The following is a 15,475-nucleotide window of genomic DNA, read 5'->3' on the forward strand; positions in this document are numbered from 1 at the left end:
CTTGCGAGACCCCCTAGGTTATTTCTGTTTTCTCTGAGACAAACACATGATCTTCAAAGACCAGGACACTGAGATCTGGGACAACCTGGTCTAAGAGCTCATTTTAATCATTAATTCCTATGTTTTTGAACCATTTTAACCAGCACAGTCTCTGTGATATGGTGGGCACGGAAACAATTTACTACAATTAACTCAAAAACACCTTTTCTTCTAAAGTCATACCAAAAGGGGCAGGGCTTGAAGAAGACTTAAAATGATTTTTTGAGAACTAGTCTTAAGGTGTCAAGGAGAGTTCTTGTATACAGAGTAGTTAAAAATGCTTAATGATTCTTCTGAATGGCAGTTAATCCTAAAACGCCAAACGTATCATATTTGATACATGAGTTTTGAAGCCCTCTACATGATCAGTGGGATATTTTTTTTTCTTGAAAAACCTGATGTATACAATTAGATACATGTAATACACAGATAATCCCCCGGGGGGAGGAATTCGATCACTAGAGGCCTTTCCAGTGTCACTACAAGATTGTAATTAATGAGGAAGGAGGCAGAACTTTCCTAATTTTGAAAAGGAATTACCAATTTCTTAGATATGTTTGTGTTATTACCTCCGCCAAGGAGGTTATGTTTTTGCTGGCACTGGTTTGTCTGTCTGTCTGTCTGTTCTTGTGCAAGATAACTCAAAAAGTTAGGGATGGATTTGGATGAAAATTTCAGGAAATGTTGATACTGGCACAAGGAAGAAATGACTAAATTTTGGTGATGATTGGGGGGGGGCACTGATCTGCCTTGGCGGAGGTCTGCACTCTCTGAGTGCTTTTCTACTACTATGTTTTTGTTTGTTCAAAAATAATATTTGAGCATTGAGACCTGATGTATCAAATATGATAGAAAATTTAAACTCATACATGGAAATTGATATTTGGGGGGAAAAAATGGGGTTGTTCAGAAGGACCAATAAAGGCTTCAGTTTCAAAGAACTGGAATTTTCTGTCAATGATTTAATGGTTCAGGCTTCACAGGGTTAAGTGAGCATAAAGGGGGTTTTAACTGAGACCACCTAACTAATCACCACTGAAGCCACTAGAATAAAAGAGTACAATGCAGTATATTGTCTAATTAATATTCATTATAACTGTTTAAATGAAACACACTCTATTGTTTTCTCCCCCACTTTTGTATCTCAACACTGAATGTACTGTATGAGAACATGGTTCTATATAAAGTCCATGTACCCCAGTAGACTAGCAGTACTGTTCCTGTACTGATTGGCACTCAAATGTATTTACATCCTGTGTTTGGGGATCTGCTGGTGTGCATCTATGTAGATGTCTGTGTGAGTACGGGTGTCATATTGTATTGCAGGCTGGGAGTGTGGTTTATTTCAGGCAGCAGGAGACTGTGGAGGAGCCCAATCAGTCTATAGAACTATAATTATCATGTCAGTGCTTCTCTGCTACCACAGTACAGAGTAGGAGGGATACCACAGTTACAAAGACTATTTCAGCCAGAGGGTGTTCATGCATGTGCACCATGTCAAACCTCAGTATATCTTAAACCTGGATGTGCAATGGACAGTTGGCATTTGCTTCACAATTAGATGGAGCTGTGAGCTTGTCAACTTGTTGGAGGGGGTGTATTTGTGGCACAAGCACCAAATTTTGGCTTTAGAGAAATTGTAGACACGAGGAACTATCTGTGAAAAATCATAATGGTAAAAGTCAAACGTGTCCAGTTACAACTAAAACTCCCTATTCTTAAAAGGAGATGGGTTCCAGTTTTTGATTACCTCCGCCAAGGAGGTTATGTTTTTGCCAGGGTTTGTTTGTCTGTCTGTTTGTTTGTCTGTCCGTTAGTGTGCAACATAACTCAAAAAGTTATGGACAGATTTTGATGAAATTTTCAGGGTTTGTTGGAAATGGGATAAGGAAGAAATGATTAAATTTTGGTGGTGATCGGGGGGGGGGGGGGGGGCCCATGGGGGGGGCCACTGATCAGCCTTGGCGGAGGTCTGCGCTCTCCGAGTGCTTCTAGTCTAAAAATAAGATCTTATATCTCACTGAAAAGTTACTCTTTAGGTGATTATGTCTTACGGGGGGGGGGGGCACTGATCAGCCTTGGCGGAGGTCTGCGCTCTCCGAGTGCTTCTAGTTACCTCTTTTTTCTGATTACCTGTTTTTTTTCTTTCCATTGATGTAACCCTTAGTGGATATATACAGTTGTGCTCATAAGTTTACATACTCTAACAGAATTTTTGATTCTTTGGCTATTTTTCAGAGAATATGAATTCTCCTTACCTTAGAATACCTTAAAATTGCCGGATATTGTATATATTAAAATATTAGAGATGATTTATAAAGTAAAAAATAATATTGTTCCAAATACCATTCAAGAGTTCTTTAAATTAAGAGACAGTAACTATAATTTACGAGGTCTTTATATTGTTGAATGTATGAAAGTGAGGACAAATGTAAAGTCCAGATGTATTTCGGTTGTGGGTGTGAAATTATGGAATGGACTTGATGATGAATTTAAGTTGTTCACTTCTCTGATAAAGTTTAAAAAATGCCTTAAGTATAAGATCACTCAGGAATATTAAGTGGAGATGGTAGATGTGTTTTTGTTTTGGTATTGATTCTTTTGTTATAATGACAGTGCTCAATGATGTACACATTTAAATTAACCCTTTCATGCATGAATTGTGAGAACCTGAGTCAAGATTTATTTTTTGAGTGTTTTTATTCCTCCTTAGCCATGAAAAAAAAAAAATGTGATTGAGGGTTTTTTTTTCTATGGAGTTACAAAAATATCCATGCATTTGATTTTTGAAGTAAAGAAACATGTTTAAAACCAAATATCAGAAAGTGATATGAAAACAATGAAATAAAAACATTTTTAATGCTGCTAATCTGATGTCTTCTCACATTTTAACATATTCTAATGCTAGTAATTACTCACTTCATGGAGATAATATGCAAAAAAAAACCTTTTTGTCTAAACAAATAATTGATTTACACTCAAGCATGTTCATGCAGATCAGGTTTATCAAGAACAGCACAGTTACAGTAATGGTATGATTGCCAATGTATGGGATGATGCATAAGTGTCTACTGTGTTGGCTGATATGAAACTAAAAAACAAAACCCATTAATACACAAGAGAACAGCTGTAGAATAACTGTCCACTGTAGTGACCTATGCATGAAAGGGTTAATGTAAGCGGTGTGTCAGGTGAAAAGGATAGGCCAAAAATAAGCCTCTGCTCCAAGCCTATTCCTTTTTTTGGTTTTTGTGTTTATTGCGGTTGTTGTACTGTGTGTGGTGATTACAGTGCAAACCAAAAATAAACCATTCATTCATTCATAATATAAAAACTTTTCTTTCACTTGTGGCTAGTGGTTGGGTGAAGCCATTTATTATCAAACAAATGTATTTGTTCTTTTTAAATCATACTGACAACAGAAATTATCCAAATGACCCTGATCAAAAGATGACATACCCTAATTCTTCATCCTCCCTTTAAACATCAATGACAGTTTGAAGTCTTTTGTGGTAGTTATGGATGAGGCTCTTTATTTTCTCAGATGGTAAAGCTGCCCATTCTTCTTGACAAAACACCTTCAGTTCCTTTAAGATTTTGGGTTTTCTTGCATGAACTGCATGTTTGAGACCTCCCAGGGCTCAAAATTAACTTTTTGACCTAGGAGCACTGTGCTCCTAACCCTAAAAAGTTAGGAGCACAGGCTAAAATCTAGGCGCACCACTATTATATAAAAAATTTGGAGAACAAGCAAAACTCTTGGCCATACCAAGTAATATTCCTATATGTATTTAAGCAATGTTAACAACCTAGAATAAAGTATTTCAATAGAGTATGAAAGAAAAAGCTTACATTGACACAGGTGCAAAACAACTGTCAATGTGTGGTATATACTTTAGTTGGTTCTTGGAGAAGAAAGACGAATCACACCATTATTTGCAACAACCAACTTTTTTATTTCATGGCCTAAAGGCCCTTAGGGGCCGTTTACATGGCATCGGCTTCAGTCGACTCCGGGAAGATTTCATCGCGGATTAGCCTTCTGTTAACATGGAAACGGTGCCTAGAGTGCCTGAATCCGGAAACTTTTGATACCAGGTCCAGGGTGGAACGTTATCGATACGCTCCGCATTCCAGCTCCGTGTTAACGCGAGTCAGAGTGTTCCGGGGTAAAATATGACGTCACCGCATGCGCGCGCAGCCAAGATCCGCCAGTTAACCCACTCCGGGCCAGTTGGTGGCGGTAATGCGCCTCCAAGCTGGTTTGCCAGCCTCTATGACACAATAAAGCTGCAGAAAAAGAAGGAACAACCACAACAACAATGGCCGGTTTCAGAACAACATACGTGCTGCTAACTGTGCTCAGCTCGTCTGTCCAGACAAAGAAGTCCTGCGTCTTTGTACGACCACTCGCCATTGTTGTTTGTAAATAGTGTTGTCCGCCTCCTCCTCTTCTTCTTCTCCTCATTTAAAGGCTGTCTAAACCGGAAATTGTTTGTGCGCAGGCGCCTGTTTTACCACCACTGTTTCCCTACAGCTCTACATCGCCAGCTACTGGTCTGGCATGGCCACTACAGCGTATTCAGCCGTCCTCGCGGACTCATGTTAACGCAGATCATTATCATAGCGGCGGCGTCTTAACGCGGAATGATTTTATAATGCAAAGGAGAAATCTTTGCGGAGTGTTGCCGTGTAAACGTACCCTTAGTCACTGTGGTCTACACCACACCTGAAGTCAGGAGATTGTTTCAAACGTCGGTGGAGTTATTTGATCCCTTTGTTTATGCCGCCTGCGCACGCGAGGGGGCGGGGACTAGATTTTCCGCTTCAGTCAGCGGGGCGTGGAGCTTGTTTATTTTCAGCTGACGAGTTACTTCTGCAGCCATTATTCTAGGCGCACGTATTAATTTTTGCTCATTTTTTTATTGGCGCACCGTGCGATCGTAATCTCAAAAACAGTCGCACTACCGAAATTCTCAGGCGCATGCGACCGTAATTCAGTCGCAGTCACGAGCCCTGCCTCCCCAAAGTGGCTCATCAATTTCCCATCGAGAGGACTAACGTGCTGTTTAGCGTCTTCCATTGGTTCTGTTGCCTGTCATCACCAGATCAACTGCTCATTTGCACATGCATGACGATAACTCTACTTGGACAAACTGACCAAAATGTGTTTCCAGAGACATTCAGAGTCATTCTGCACAACAGATGGGTTAATTGCATTAAAATTTTTAATCAGATTAATCATAATGATGGATTAATCTGTGTTAATGCGTTAATTTTGACAGCCTTAAAAAAAAATCTTAATGGTGTTTCATGAAGTCACGTCACAGGAATATGTTTTAAAATGTAAGTTTTAAAAGATTTTCCTCCTGCATTAGAGTCTGAACCAGGTCATCGATCGGTGGATTCAGATGCCGCTTCACGGACTAACAATGAGCGAACACTGCCATGCATTTACTGTATGTAACAGCAAATGGCTCCATGTCACGTCCTTCAGGTACATTTGCATATAATAAGCACTTCACACACAAGCAGCAAATCCAGCACAGAGATCCTCGATGCACACACACACAAACCACCGTACATCACTACCCCGCTCTTACCTCTTCTCCGTTTTACTTTGTCATGCCAGATGCTTTTCCGTGCATCCCAAACTCTGCTATAATTGCTGCAATCAGGTGTTGCATCTGTTCTGGCCTTTGGTAACACACACACTTTCAGCTCACTAATCACCTGTGGCTTCTAAGTTTCCGTGGGTGGAAAGTTGTTAATGTCACCTCTGATCACTTACAGGCTTTGCTTACTGTTTCTTGTGGCCAAAATATACAGAATTCAGAATTTAATATCTTCCAGATACGGTAGGTGCTGAACATTTAGCAGGAGTTTTATTAACAGTACAGTCAGGTCCACATATACAGGGTGGGGAAGCAACATTTACAATATTTTCAGGCAGGGATTGAAAGACAGTGTATGACCAATTAGTTTATTGAAAGTCATGAGAATTTAAATCTTCAAATCATATTTTACTGCATTTCTAATGGTCTTGTTGTCTACCTCAAGTTCAATTGCCATTTTTCTCATGGATTTGGTTGGATCCTTTAGGATTTTGGATTTGAGAGCTTTAATAAAAGCTTTGGTATGTTTTTTGTTGCTTCCTCCACTTCCAGACTTTCTCATAATAGTTTTGCTCATAGTCATTCTCTTCTTTCCATTATAAACAGTCTTTATGGACACTCCAACTATTTTTGAAATCTCCTTTGGTGTGACGAGTGCATTCAGCAAATCACACACTCTTTGACGTTTGCTTTCCTGATTACTCATATGGGCAAAAGTTTCTGAAAAGGTATGGATAATAGTGTTAGGTATGATTATGACATCAATATATGTTTGGTTTCAAAACAACTGACGTAGTGCCTGCTGAGAAAAAACAACTAAATGTTCATTGTAAATTTTGCTTCCCCACCCTGTATTTGAACAGTGACACTAATTTTGTCATTTTGCCTCTCGACACCACCACAGTGGATGTGAAATGAAGCAATTAAGATGTGATTGAAGCGTGGACTTTAGCCGCCTCCTTCCTTTTTAAAAAAACAAACTGTTGATTTTAACACTCCTGAAGTTTTCACTCGCTCTGATAGATTTATTTTTGCTTTTTTTTTTTTTAGCTGAATGACAGTTTCCCTCACATGCATTGACACCTGTTTGGACTCATATTGGGAATTCCAGCAGCCAAATGCAAATTCAGTGTTCAGAATCAACCCCCGACCATTTATGTTATTAATTTGTCACTGAATAACCAGGCAATAGGACACATCTGGACAGGAAGTTGCTTGTCAGTCAATTGTCCAGTAACTTTTGAACCTCAGAAGATGGAGGGACTTTGTTTATTCCTTTGTTACAATTTTTCACAACTTTTTTTTTTTTTATAGTTATTATATAGCTTTTTTTCTTATGGCATTTGCTGTCTATATATTTGGTGTTGTGCTGCTTTCGGAACCTCAATTTCCTGAGTTTCCTACCCAAAAGATCAATAAAGTTCTATCTAATCTGATCTAATCTAATCTGATCTAATGTTGTTCTTTTTTTTTTTTTCTATTATTTGATTTTTTGTGTATTGTTTATCATGATTATTTTTCTATTGTTTGATTTTTTTATTTGTGTATTGTTTATTATTATTATTATTATTATTATTGTTATTATTATTATTATTTTTGTTTCATATGTTTTGTATTATGTCTGTGTCTGAAATAAACTATCCTAAACCTAAACCTAAATGTTTTACACAGTCGGTGCCCAAAAGCATCTGATCTAAAATATTTAAAAACTTGTGAACCACTGATTCTGTCAATACATTTAATTAACTCAGGTAAAATAGTTTCTTAGATTTTCAGCAACATCAGTTGCGTCTTTTTTGGGTCTGTACTGAACATGGAAACACCATCATGTCCTGCACCATAGATTCATCAATAAAATCCATGTAGTTTGACAAACGACAGTAGTTGTGCACTCATATTTTTGTGTTCAGTTAATTATATATTTTGCCGAAAAAGTCACTTATTCTTCAGTTTTGTCCATTTTGATAGAATAACCTTTGAATTTGCTCTGCGCTTTTATGACTATCTACATGCTCAGTAAATTAAATACATATATCTCCTTTATTTAACCAGGTAAAAACGCCTCATTGAGATTGCAAATCTCTTTTTCAAGAGTGACCTGGCCAAGAAAAGCAGCATAACACACAGTTTCTGACAAGACAAAACATAACACATTAAAAAAAAGCACTTACAATCGATAGTGACAAAACAATAATTTGCGATATATACAATATATGAGATGTAGGAATAAGACTAAGGAATAATGACATGTAGAGGACAATACAAGAAAAAAATTGATAAATCACTGTGGAAAAGTTAACTGTAGAGAAAAAATTACTTTGAAGTTGCCACAAAAATAGTTCTAGGTCTTTGATCATTAAAATTGTTGTATTTCCTAAAGGGTAAAAGGGTATTAGTGTTAAACCATCCTTTCAGATCCACTATGGTGGTGTGCAGAGGCAAAATTATTTGTGCCACGTTCCACATACTTATGGACCTGACTGTAATCCAAAAAACTTTTTATTAAATCACATGTTATGAGAGGATTCCAAGTTCATGACACAAGTACTTTTTCCTCTTTGTACATGGGATTGATGTAAGAAAAAAAATTAAAAATCATTCTCTACAGATAGCTCCAGCTTTAAAGTAAACCTGTGGAGGTGCCGCAGGTCTATTTTAACATAACAACTGGCACAAATAGGAAGAGAAGAGGGCACTTGAGGACCCCAGGGACACACTGTACAGTATCTGCACTCACACACTCCTCTAACATTTAAATAAGTGGCTGGTGAACTATTACGCCTCTCAGAGGATTCATTAAATTCACAGTGACATAACCTGATGCACTCGGAGGTCAAAATGTTTACGATAGCGTCTGGTAGTTGACATTTAAGCTCAGACGGTATGTGTGTTATGTGTTTGTCGTATGAGGACGTGTGCTGTGCTTCTCGGGCGTACTCACCATACCCTGGGCGGCGATGAGTGCGGCCAGGGTGCTTCTCCCTGAGGTGCCGGGGGAGCAGAGTGACAGTCGGACCACCTGCCCCCCCACCGGCGTTCGGTCCATCTCTGTCAGAACGGCCTCCGCCTGCTCTGCGCTCTCGTACTCCACCACACCGAAGCCTCGCACCGGGCTGCCTTCATCCTGAGCGAGCTGGAACGCGGACAAAAAAATACAGTCAATGCTAAATTATCAATTTACCAATGTATATAGTCAACTTCAGCATAAAAAAAGCCCACATATTCTCTCACTACAGGGTGGGGAAGCAAAATGTACAATATTTTGAGGCAGGGATTGAAAGACGGTGTATGACCAATTAGTTTATTGAAAGTCATGACAATTTATTTGCCACAAGAAAATTGACATAATAGAAAACGTTTTTATTCTATGTGTCCTCCTTCCCTCTCAATAACTGCCTTCACACACTTCCTGAAACTTGCGCAAGTGTTCCTCAAATATTCGGGTGACAACTTCTCCCATTCTTCTTTAATAGTATCTTCCAGACTTTCTCGTAATAGTTTTGCTCATAGTCATTCTCTTCTTTCCATTATAAACAGTCTTTATGGACACTCCAACTATTTTTGAAATCTCCGTTGGTGTGACGAGTGCATTCAGCAAATCACACACTCTTTGACATTTGCTTTCCTGATTACTCATATGGGCAAAAGTTTCTGAAAAGGTATGGATAATAGTGTTAGGTATGATTATGACATCAATATATGTTTGGTTTCAAAACAATTGACGTAGTGCCTGCTGAGAAAAAACAACTAAATGTTCATTGTAAATTTTGCTTCCCCACCCTGTACTATCATTTATACTACAGTATGCATCACTATGATTATGCTTATGTTGCTACCCCTATTATTACCTCTGCTAGGAGGTATTGTGATTACTTTGCTTTGTGTGTTGGTTTGTTTGAGTGTTTGTTTGTTTGTTAGCAACTTTATGGGAAAACTATTACAACCATCTTTACCAAATTGTACCCACAGATAGGCCTCGGCCCCGGGACCAACCCATTAAATTTTGGGCCAAGTAGGCCAGAGCTCAAGGTCACAGCTAGGTCACAAAATCTACAATTTTCCTATCTGTCATCATTGAGTAATTTTCGAAAATTCATAAAAAATTCAAAACGACTCCAATTAGCCTCCAATTTGATACACCTGTACCTTATAACAATATCTTTTATCTGGCACAAAATTGTCCACATACACTGTGGAATGTGGACTCTGTGGACATTTACATTTAACACTGAAAATCCCACTTACGACACATTTTTCATTATAACTCAACAAATATTGATTGGAACTTAATCTAATTTGACATACACATGACTGGTACTAAGCTTCTACTTTTTCTGCTGTATGGAACAACCTTGAAACTGTTAAATTTAAAAAGAAACAGTCAATCCACACATGCACACTGTTCGGGGTGCTTGGCGGAGGTTTGTGTTCTCTGGACACTTGTTGTTACTACTATTATTACTAATTTTTTTTTTTTTTAATCATTTATATTTAGACTTTTATGTTGTTGGTCTGTTACTTTTGAGTTTTTAGCTGTTTTATTCCTTTAGGGGTGGGGGGTGGAAAGAGTGCACAAAGGAGAATTGCAAAATGTAAGGCCCAGTATCACTAAGTTTGTACTGTTTCTGAATGATTTTCTTTTGTGAAATAAAAAGATATTTAAAAAAAAAAAAAAAAAAAAAAAAACAGCTCACATAGCAACCTTCTATACTAAGAAACAGGAGTAATACCTCAGGGCATTGCCTCTTTATCACATACCTTCCTAATATTAACAAAACAACAACACTGTTTATGTGAGTCAGGAGTTAAATGGCTATCGTGAAAGACACATTGGATTGAGTGTTACTAAATGACTAAAAAACAAAACAAGTGTAGCCAATTACCATTCTTATCAAATCTCGCTTTCACATCCATACATACTCCAAAAACATTTAACATAAATTGATTCTATTTTTCTTTTCTTTTTGCACTCATTTGTGTCTTCTTTGGTTATTGTCTTCTTAATTTCTAAACCTCTTGGTGATTTTTGTCTCACCTGCACAGTTTATTGCATTTGACATTTGTTTTTGCTTTTCACTGCAAACAAATGATATATTTATGATTTGCTATGTTAGTTACTTTTTTGTAATGAGCAAACAGGTGAGTTTTCAGTCAGATCATATGTGTAGGTAAATGAAGAAGTTGTACATTAGTTATAAGGATGAAACTAATATCAAGGGAATATATTAAATCTAGGATCACAACTAAAAAATAGACAGTTCTGTGCAAAAGTCTTAGGCCACCTTAAGAATTGTTGTTTTTGCAGGGTTGAAATGAGCATACAGTAGAGTAAAAAAGTATTTAGTTAGCCACTGATTTTGCAAGTTCTCCTACTTAGAAAGATGAGAGAGGTCTGTAATTTTCATCAGAGGTACACTTCAACTATGAGAGACAAAATGAGAAAAAAAAAATCCAGGAAATCACATTGTAGGATTTTTTTTTACTTTATTTTTTATTGTTTTAATATAAAATACAAAACAAGCAGAAACAGTCACAGGTACATTCAGACATTTACGTACTGTTTACTGTCCACAGATTGAATGAAAAAGTCCCGTTTTTTTCCCAGTGCTTTACACCCTTATGCTGTTGTAGGCGGAGATTGTATGTCATCATTTCCATTAAATGGATTTGGTTAACAATTTTTATTACCAAGGAAATTGAGGGAGGGTCCTTTTTAAGCCAGTATTTGGTGATGGCTTTTTTGCCTGCAGTATTCTAAATAAATATATGTCACTTTCCTGTAATTCCTCTGGTGGAATGCTAAAAAACAAAGTAGCCAATGACATATCAAAATGAACACTGTAGGATTTTTAAAGAATTTATTTGTAAATTATGGTGGAAAAAAAGTATTTGGTCACCCACAAACAAGGAAGATTTCTGGCTCTCACAGACCTGTAACAACTTCTTTAAGAAGCTCTTCTGTCCTCCACTCGTTACCTGTATTAATGGCACCTGTTTGAACTGGTTATCTGTATAAAAGACACCTGTCCACAGCCTCAAACAGTCAAGAGTCCAAACTCAACCATGGCCAAGACCAAAGAGCTGTTGAAGGACACCAGGAAGAAAACTGTAGACCTGCACCAGGCTGGGAGGAGTGAATCTACAATAGGCAAGCAGGCTGGTGTGAATAAATCCACTGTGGGAGCAATTGTAAGAAAATGGAAGACATACAAGACCATTGATCATCTCCCTCAATCTGGGGCCCCACGCAAGATCTCATCCCGTGGGGTCAAAATGATCATGAGAATGGTGAGCAAAAATCCCAGAACTACACGGAGGGACCTGATGAATGACCTGCAGAGAGCTGGGACCAAAGTAACAAAGGCTCCCATCAGTAACACACTACGCCAAGAGGGGCTCAAATCCTGCAGCGCCAGGTGTGTCCCCCTGCTTAAGCCAGTACATGTCCAGGCCCGTCTGAAGTTTGCCAAAGAGCATATGGATGATCCAGAAGAGGAGTGGGAAAATATCATGTGGTCAGATGAAACCAAAATAGAACTTTTTGGTAAAAACTCAACTCATTGTGTTTGGAGGAAGAAGAATGCTGAGTTGCATCCCAAGAACACCATACCTACTGTGAAGCATGGGGGTGGAAACCTCATGCTTTGGGGCTATTTTTCTGCAAAGGGGACAAGACGACTGATCCGTGTTAAGGGAAGAATGAACAGGGCCATGTATGGTGAGATTTTCAGCCAAAACCTCCTTCCATCAGTGAGAGCATTGAAGATGGAACATGGCTGGGTCTTCCAGCATGACTATGATCCCAAACACATCGCTCAGGCAACGAAAGAGTGGCTCCATAAAAAGCATTTCAAGGTCCTGGAGTGGCCTAGCCAGTCTCCAGACCTTAACCCCACAGAAAATTTGTGGAGGGAGTTGAAAGTCCGTGTTGCTCAGCGATAGCCCCAAAACATCACTGCTCTAGAAGAGATCTACAGGAGGAATAGGCCAAAATACCAGCTACAGTGTGTGCAAACCTGGTGAAGACTTACAGGAAACGTTTGACCTCTGTCATTGCAGACAAAGGTTATGTTACAAAGTATTGAGTTGAACTTTTGTTATTGTCCAAATACTTATTTTCCACCATAATTTACAAATGAGTTCTTTAAAAATCCTACAACGTGATTTCCTGGATTTTTTTCTCATTTTGTCTCTCATGGTTGAAGTGTACTTCTGATGAAAATTACAGACCTCTCTCATCTTTCTAAGCAGGAGAACTTGCAAAATCAGTGGCTGACTAAATACTTTTTTTGCCCCACTGTATATATTTATTTCCCATTCTGTTTTCTTCAGATACAACAAGAAAATACAGGGAATACGCCACCGCTGAATGTATATAGAGGAAACCCTGCACATGGGTTCTACTTGTGGCCACCCTGCTTCCAGAGTGTTGGCGTTCTTCACATAGGCTACATGTATTCATTTGGTACACCTCCGTAATGTAACGAAGGTCCCGAATCATGCAAAGAAAACCCTCATCCAGGGCCTTGAGGTAATCCTGAAAATATGCACACTCTAGTCTTTTGTTCACGGCACTTTATTATTCAGTTTCCAGACAGACAAGACACCATTTTGACCACAACCGGTCTCCCTCAAGTGAGAAGAAAGACGACGAACTACTGAAGTTACTGTGAAATTGATATCTCTACTGCATCTCTGACCTCTTTGCAAAATGATGGATCAGAGTTCTTTTTAATGAAAACCTAAAAAGCAGCGCCCGTTTTCCCCTCTCAAACATCACCAGTTAGCTCCAGGAGAAAGAGATATTATCACAGAGAGCTGTTTTAATAGAGTGGAAGTATTTAGAGCAGAGTTTTCCTTCAATATGCAAAAGGAAAATCCACTCACTGGTAATTCTAATAATCTAATATAAGCCACATGCTGCCTAATAGAAGCTTTTTTCTTTCGCAAGAGTGGGGAGAAACGCCTGGAAACACTTCTTTCATTTATTCTGTCTTAATAAATCACCAGAGCAAGCAGACGAGGTTCCTGCAAACAGCCTCATTTCTATTTCTAAGCCAAGTTCATGCCTCCATCTATGAACAGTAATGCAATTTTTTTTTTTGCAGCAGTTGAATGGTGGGGTGTTTTATATGTTTGGATTCAATGACCAAAACACAATCTCCTCCTGAACAGAACAATTCCTGCAGCTAAACTAATCATGGTGATACACTCAGCTCAGAAGTCAAAGGCATACGACTGCAATGTGTCACTGTTCACGAATCTTTAGATGCTTTAAAGGGGTTTTGTGTAGTGTTGATATTCCAAACTCTTATCAGCTGGAGGGAGTCTTCTAACAGAACACACACACACACACACACACCCAAAACCACCAATGAATCAACGGTATGTACGTATATACAGATTGTATCACACACTGAATAAAGTATAAAGCTCCTTGTTTACACACATCTGTATTATGGTATCAGAGAGTTTTCTTCAACCTAAAACTCGTAGCAGCTCATTTTGACAGTCATTCAAAATAATCTTATAATCTTCCCATGCTACATCAGCTGATAGTTTGCATTATAGCTCTCTTAGCTGAGCTCTGTTTTTTAGACAGAAAACAGCCACAGTAAAACAGTTGTGTTGGGCAGAACTGTCACAGTTTAGTCCAGTGGTTTCCAAACTTTTTTGGCTCGTGACCCCATTTTAACATCACAAATTTCTGCCGACCCCAGTCATTCAAAACAAAGACAGTTTTTTTTGTTAAAATAAATTTGTTTTTGATCATGTAATAGTTTGCTATACTATGTTGCAAATAAACATTAATTTTAGATGACATTTAGTATATATAATGTATATTATTATGGACGGAGGCAGAAAAGCCAGGTGTAGATTACTGCACAAAGGGAGAATTTTATTTTACTTGGTCAGGATATGTACAGTCAGTCCAGCTTGGATTTACAAGGCTGACAATTAATACTGAACAAACAAGAACTCAAACTATGAATTATGAAAGAGCTGCACCATCTGAAACCGACCACGATGAACATTTGAAAGACAAACAGAACCACAGTGCTGCAGTTTCAGCTTCAGAGTTTGTCTTTTATAGATTGTGATTGTCTCTCTCAACTCACCACAGATTTTCTATTAGTACGCTTTTTTTTTAAAATTTATATCAATTACTAGAAATTTCAGGTGGCCCCATTTGAATTCCAGGCAACCCCAAGGTTGAAAAACACTGGTTTAGTCTGAATCGTGGATAAACATATGGTAACTTAGCAAAGATAATAACATTACATAATAACTTTATACCTTCATGAGTGTCTTAATCAAACCCACCCAAGTCGAGAAAACGCTGCCATTTCATCATCAAACTCCCTTCTTTTCATTTAAAGCTGTGTCCAGTGGAGAAAACAACAACAGTGCTTCTAGCTTTTATCACTTTATCACTTTCTTTGACTCTAAAATTGGTTTCCTTGTGGTTCTCATCCCATCGGGTCACTTTGTGATGCTTTCGTCAATGGCCCGTGGTGAAGAAAACTAACACCACGGGCCACTGACGAAAGCATCACCAACAGTGACTCACTACTCCAGTGGTTCCCAACCTTTTTTGGCTGGTGACCCCATTTTAACATCACAGATTTCTGATGACCGCAAACATTCAAAACAGACATTTTTAAAAATTTTTTTTGTTGCTAGAATTAATTTCTTTTCGATCATGTAATAGTTTGCTATACTATGTTGCAAATAAACATTAATTTTAGACGACATTTAGTCTATATAATGTATATTATTATGGACGGAGGCAGAAAAGCTAGGTGTAGATTACTGCACAA

At 38.2% G+C, this 15,475-nt stretch overlaps 1 protein-coding gene across 1 annotated transcript in view; it reads right to left on the bottom strand.

Annotated features, from left to right (window-relative positions):
• The window catches only part of LOC115418290 (ribonucleoprotein PTB-binding 2-like), a 99,134-nt gene that overhangs the window by 40,178 nt on the left and 43,481 nt on the right, over window positions 1–15,475 (bottom strand). Inside the window, exon 4 of the mRNA XM_030132704.1 lies at window positions 8,596–8,787. Within this exon, the coding sequence (XP_029988564.1) occupies window positions 8,596–8,787 (192 nt within the window). The remainder of the gene's footprint in view (window positions 1–8,595; window positions 8,788–15,475) is intronic.

The sequence above is a fragment of the Sphaeramia orbicularis genome, chromosome 4, assembly GCF_902148855.1.
Source record: "Sphaeramia orbicularis chromosome 4, fSphaOr1.1, whole genome shotgun sequence".
NCBI classification, from domain to species: Eukaryota; Metazoa; Chordata; class Actinopteri; order Kurtiformes; family Apogonidae; genus Sphaeramia; species Sphaeramia orbicularis.